Genomic DNA, 6061 nt, shown 5'->3' with positions numbered 1-6061 from the left:
ATTTAACAATGGTGGCTTTCTTTTTGCCTTGGGGTCAGCCAAGTTCAGCAAAAAACATCTTTTTGTTAAAAGATAGTGCTGATGGCTATCTGGGTTGCCAACACTAGCAACCAAAGTTGAGACTCAGGATGTCTTGGAAAGGAAACTTTTAGCTTACAAATGGAAGCAGGAAGAAAAGGGAGCTGGTGTTAAGCAAGGAGCCAGAGACCGAACATGTATTCTCTTACTCACTAATGAGAAATTCTTTTGGAAAAGCTCATGGAGGGAAAGTTGTCTTTCCTTAGTGTCCTAAAATTCAGGTTATTACTCTGTGTGGATCTGGAGATGTGGAATGTGGACAACTATAAAGTAATGAGACTGGTTATCTGGGATCACTTATAAGATCTAATTTTAGTATAATTATAATTATAATTAGTAATAAGTGGCAGGAACTGCAGAGGATTCCCCTTTCTGCCCACTGTCTTTAGGATCTTGGTCTGGGTCCACTAATACAAGTCCTTATTTATTTAGAGTTTACTCTGACTCTAAGCCAGACCCTGTTCTATTTACTTTTTTGTATATTTACTTCATTATGTTAGGTAGATAGTGAGGGATTCTGGGTTTCCTAGGGACGAAAGTGGGTGCTGTTGCCCCCATCTTGGTCCTGCCCAACCCTAATTCTCCATACCTGGGGGAGGAGGGAATACCCTATGAATATGCCAATCAGAACTTGGTGCACTAGCTGCAAAAGAATGCAGAGAACTCTCGAGCCCATGGGGCCAAGCTGCATGGGTACCATAAAGTCCAGAAAGGGACCTAGAACCCACATGCACAGTAAGACTCGGATCATGCAGCTCCCCAACTGTCCAATCAAAATGGTTCTATGGTGACATTTGAACCATGGAGAGGTTCCTATCAGGACACCATAAAACAAGACCCAGACCATAACCAAACTCTCTCTTTCCCTGCTACGACAAGGGGTTCACTCGTCATCTGTGGTGTATATATCATGCTTTGCAAACCTATGTCTCACTCTTGCTCTATAATCCTATCTTGTTCCCCCTCAATAAACTTCACCTTATGCTTGTCTAACTTTGGTGCGTCTGGTCATTCTTTGGCCATGAGTGCACTAAGAACCGACATTACAGACTAAAACCTGACAATTATAATAGCCACATGAGCAGATGCTCCCTGACTCTATTTCATAGTTGAGGAAACTGAGGCATACTAAGGTAAAGTAACTTCCCAGAAGTAACCCTAATGGTTTATGGCAGAGCTAGAATTTCAGGCTTGGCAGGCTGGCTCCAGGCTTCATACTTTTGATTGTCATTCTTCATTGCCTTTTAGTGCCTATTGATGTAGTTCATATTGATAAATGTTGATTAGATTGATACTTAGAGAGCTGCAAACTTTAGAGCAGTTCTTTAATACTATTTACTTGGCTCATATATTGATTTAAGATTATTTTCTTTTTATATTGCATACCAATTTTCTTTTTGGTAATTTTCTGGTAAAATTTTTAAAAACCAAATGCTAAGAAATAGATTCATTAAAAGACTCAAGAGTGCAAATAGTATTATTTATTTTTTTAAACTATGGTGACAGTATTAAGGCAAAATCCATGGAAGCTATGAACAGTTTGGTGCTGCAAATTAATGTGGGAGTATAGACTACATTTCCAGAAGAATGAAGAGGCTCAACTTTTCTTTCTCATAGGTTAACAGTTCCTAACAAAATACTTGATTATTTATTTTGACTCTCCTTTTCTTCATCTCTGAAGTAGTAAAATGATAATTTCTACTTCATAGGTGATTGTGAGAATTTAGTGAGATTATTGTACATGTAAATTATCTTGTGTAGTGCCTGGCTACATAGGTACTACATAAGAGGTAGTTTGTTATTGTGATTATGGATTGTATTATAAAAGAAGATTGTGGTTGAATTTCACTACCTGAACCATAATCATAAATTAATCATCAACTTTTGGATATGCATCAACCTTTGGATAAAACCCAATACACATTTGCATTTGCTATAAAATTTATTAAGACCTTGTACATTGTGCTACATACTGGTTGAAGGTCCCCGGTGATAAAAATCTATTTTAGAAATTTATCCTGGAAAAACTTAAACCCATCCTGCTTCCTTCTTCATCTTGTCAACCAGGTTGTTCTGAGTTTAAAGAGTCATCACAATAAGCATGTGTCCTTGAGCTGGGCATGCTAATTCCCTCATTTTACGGCTTTGTATTTTTATTTCTATTTAAAGAGTGTTATTATATACAGGAGTTTTTAATGTAATCCAACTTAAGTATTTGGGACAAGAGGTATATTATAAATAAGACACAAGAAGTAATTGAATGTTTCTGATTTTCCGATGGGTCTAATAGGGCAGTAAGCCTTGGGCTCCAACAGAGTAGCTGTCAAACTTTAATGATCATCAGAATCCTTTGGAGGGTTTGTTAAAACACAAGCTCCTAGTCTCCCAATCCTGGAGCTTTCAGATTCAGTAGGTCTGGGGTGGGGCTGAGTATCTGTATTTCTAACAAGTTCCCAGGTGTTACAGATGCTGCTGGTCCAGAGACCACAGTTTAAAAGCCATTGCTCTCATAGATGCATCCAGTTATGTCAATTTCATTTCACATTGTCTTTTTTCTCTGTTCTTCCACATCCATCGAATTAAATGTCATTAATGTTTATAACACTGACAGTACATTTTATTTAAGCTAAGTGGCCTACTAGCATCTATAATAATTGAAACTATAGGTCAAGCCAGAAATAAAGCATTGGAACAATACTAATACTAATACATGGAGTAGGACATTGGAACCAAAGATGACATTATTTCCAAGTGTTTTTTACACAGAACTCTGGTCCCAACAGCTAATTCTCCAAGGAAGAAGAATTCTAAAGCCAAAATATCCTGGGATCTTACATACTACATCTCCCATTATCTTAGAGATGCACATTAACATAGAAAAAAATGCTGTAATCGAAAACATTTTAACGCGATGTAATGGCATTTTCTGAACATGGAACAAAGTTGATTATGGAAAACTTTCTTCATTTAGCTTCTAATTAACTTCTCCTTGGTAAGGCTATATGTTTGAAAAGCCATTGTTTATTAAGAAATATAATGGAACAGTGGCAAATGGGTTGAAGAGGATAAGAAACATTTTAGAACAACAGAAGTACAATTGTGAATGGCATCTCAGTGTCGAGATTTTGGAGGGAGAAGGACAGACATTGATCTAATATGCAGAGAAGAATATGAATAAGTCAAAGATGACAATGGCAGGAAATAAGAAGTTTGAAAAAAGGAGAAAAGAGATGGTCCCTCAACTCATAAGAGATGCTCTAAATATAATTGGTATCAAATGGCCTGTGAGATAAACATATAATTAATAGTGTTCACCCTTGATGGTATTAATTTCAAATATTAAGAAATACAATCATGTAACTTCTTCCCCATAAAGGAAATCTGGTTATAAATGCCAAAACAACACCATTTCTATATAACGGGAAGACTACTAAATCTTGATTGAGAGTTCACCTATTTCAAATATTATTTAAAACAACAGGATAGCAAAATAAAAGCCAAAACCACTTGGAAGTCTTCTGAATTAGTTAATTTAAGCTAACTACAAGGCTTCTATCTATATCTATACCTACACTCATCACTACATATATACCTTTTACTGTTGAACTTGCGTGTTTGCTTATGGTTTGTTTGGAGTCTGTATGCTTTTAATTAAGGATGAGGTTAGAGCATGTGCTTTATTATGCCTGCTTTGATGATTTGACATCTAACATGCATTGGTACATTTAATATCTATTTTTGATGATACTGTGATGATCCTGCAATTTGCTCTTTTTGATAATGATGAGAAAGCAACGGATGAGCAATGTAATGTGTGAAAATTATTCCATTAATAAACAAGTGAGAGCTGAGCATAAATTGTAGCTCTTAAAATTTTAGCTAAATTTTTATCTCAGTGTTAACAACTAGCTCTAGTTATATAAACCCATTATGTCATATAATCGGAGAATGGTGAGATTCTCTTTGAGAATCATAGTTATATGTATTTAAATGCCAAAATAAACATCTTTTAACACATGATTTTGTGAACGTTGCACACTCTTGGACTACAACTGCATTGGTGCTTTGTGATGAATAGTTAAATAAAGGCACACACTTCATGACAATGTCATTTGAATTACCTTGGAAGATGTCAACTGTATTTACTCATAACTATATTTTCATCTTTATTTAGTTAATTGGTTGCTATGGCAACTTCAACATAAATCTAACTAATATGACTTTTAGAGCCTGGAATTTTCTTTTACCAACTTAGAAAAATAACTTTAAAAAACGTGTCCCCCTTATTTCAAGGAAATAGTTAAAGTAAAATAGAAAAAAAGAACATAAATAAAACTAGGGTCAGGAAAAATACAAGTTAAAATAGAAGGTCAAAACCAAGAGGAATTGGAAGGAAGAATTGAGATCTAGGTCCTTCATAGATACTAAGCCTGAGCCTAGTTTGGTTTTGAAATTCCAGATAGCCAAAACAAAAAGGGAAATGCTGTCATTTAGAGGTATACATTATCTAATCACTAAGAGGAAAAAATGTTTCCCTGTCCCTCTATTCTGAATAAAATTTCTCACCTAGGATTTCATTTAAGGACCATTAAATCATATAGTGGGCATAATACAGTATTTTACTTCAGAAAATATAATACCAGGTTATTATGTATATCATGAAAATTTCACCTCCATTGCCATGTTATGTTGTGGAGGACTTTTTACCAAAAAGTTGAGGACTTTTTCCGAAAGTGCTTATCAGTAAAAGAAATTCAATACAGGATCCAAGAAAGTATAGTTCAGTGTGTAGTACGTACTTTCTGATGGCATAGTTTAGCCATATAGAATAATACCTATAATATCTATGATGAATGGACATTCTGCATATTAGATACTCTCTAAATTATCCCTACAAACATCACTTTTCTCAATAGGGCCTTTGCTAAGAGCAGGATGCAGAAAGTTTGAGGTTGTACTCTTTGGCAAGGGCTTATGATTTACAAATGCCTAAGAGAAGTAGTCAATGTGTACTACTATATAAATCTAGTTATTTTCACTGAGACAGTTATAAAATGCAGAATTACATGTAATCATATCTATCTTTATCTGTTGTACCTTTTCTTTTCAGTGAAGTTTCACCTTTCTTCCCTTTTCCTTCCTGAAGAGATTCTTGCTTACCATGTGGGGTTTCTAAACAAAATTCAACACACAAATATCATCGATTATTTACTTCAATAGACTTGGCCATATGATTTTTAAGCAATCAAATGTTATTTCTCAAGGATAAAACATTACATTTGTGAGCCACATAAAATGGCTCAGGTCTTTACTGTGAGTTAAAATTAATCTGAAGACAGACTATGGATTAAAACTTCTTGAATGATAGCACTATTCTGTCACACTGAGATACTTAGTTCTAACTTTAATATAAATATTTGGTAATGGCTTTCATCATAAACTCTTTAATGGGACTAGTTGTGGAGTTTTAAAAGTTAATCACAAGTCCATTGAAGCACATAGCTCTATTTGAATTTATTTCAACTGAATGGTGCTTATACAATAAGACAACTAGATCTGAAATAAAAATGATACCAAAACAGTTTGAAGAAGAGTTAAATGATGATATTGTTTTGATATGGTGCATCCTTGAACTTCTCTTGACTATACACTTGGTTGCCTTCTACATTTGCATTTTGCACTGACTGTAACTGGTAATGCAAAGGATGGTTCAAGTATATTTATCCTGGACTCCCTGGAATCTAGCTCAAAAATATACAGGAACCTGATGATGTTGTGGTCAATAGATGACTTAAATAATAAATTTGTTCCTTGGAAAAATTCTCTACATCCTGCACTATTCACCAAATTCAGTCATTTCCTCCCTTGGTTTTGGGCTATAGTTTTTTTTTTTTTCTTTTCCTCCATTGGAAGGATGGACAAGTATGGCAATTTAAATGTCTGTGATGGAGAGAGACTCCATCTGACCTATTTTTTTTTTTTT

General features: G+C 34.7%; 1 protein-coding gene across 1 annotated transcript in view; it reads right to left on the bottom strand.

Annotated features, from left to right (window-relative positions):
* Nucleotides 1-6061, bottom strand: part of SPEF2 (sperm flagellar 2) — a 209458-nt gene that overhangs the window by 93024 nt on the left and 110373 nt on the right. Inside the window, exon 18 of the mRNA XM_012663396.1 lies at nucleotides 5176-5250. Within this exon, the coding sequence (XP_012518850.1) occupies nucleotides 5176-5250 (75 nt within the window). The remainder of the gene's footprint in view (nucleotides 1-5175; nucleotides 5251-6061) is intronic.

Source organism: Propithecus coquereli, unplaced genomic scaffold (genome assembly GCF_000956105.1).
Source record: "Propithecus coquereli isolate 6110/MARCELLA unplaced genomic scaffold, Pcoq_1.0 Scaffold809, whole genome shotgun sequence".
In the NCBI taxonomy this organism is placed as follows: Eukaryota; Metazoa; Chordata; class Mammalia; order Primates; family Indriidae; genus Propithecus; species Propithecus coquereli.
Note: the sequence above shows the minus strand (reverse complement) of the source record. Positions and strands in the feature narration are given on the sequence as shown.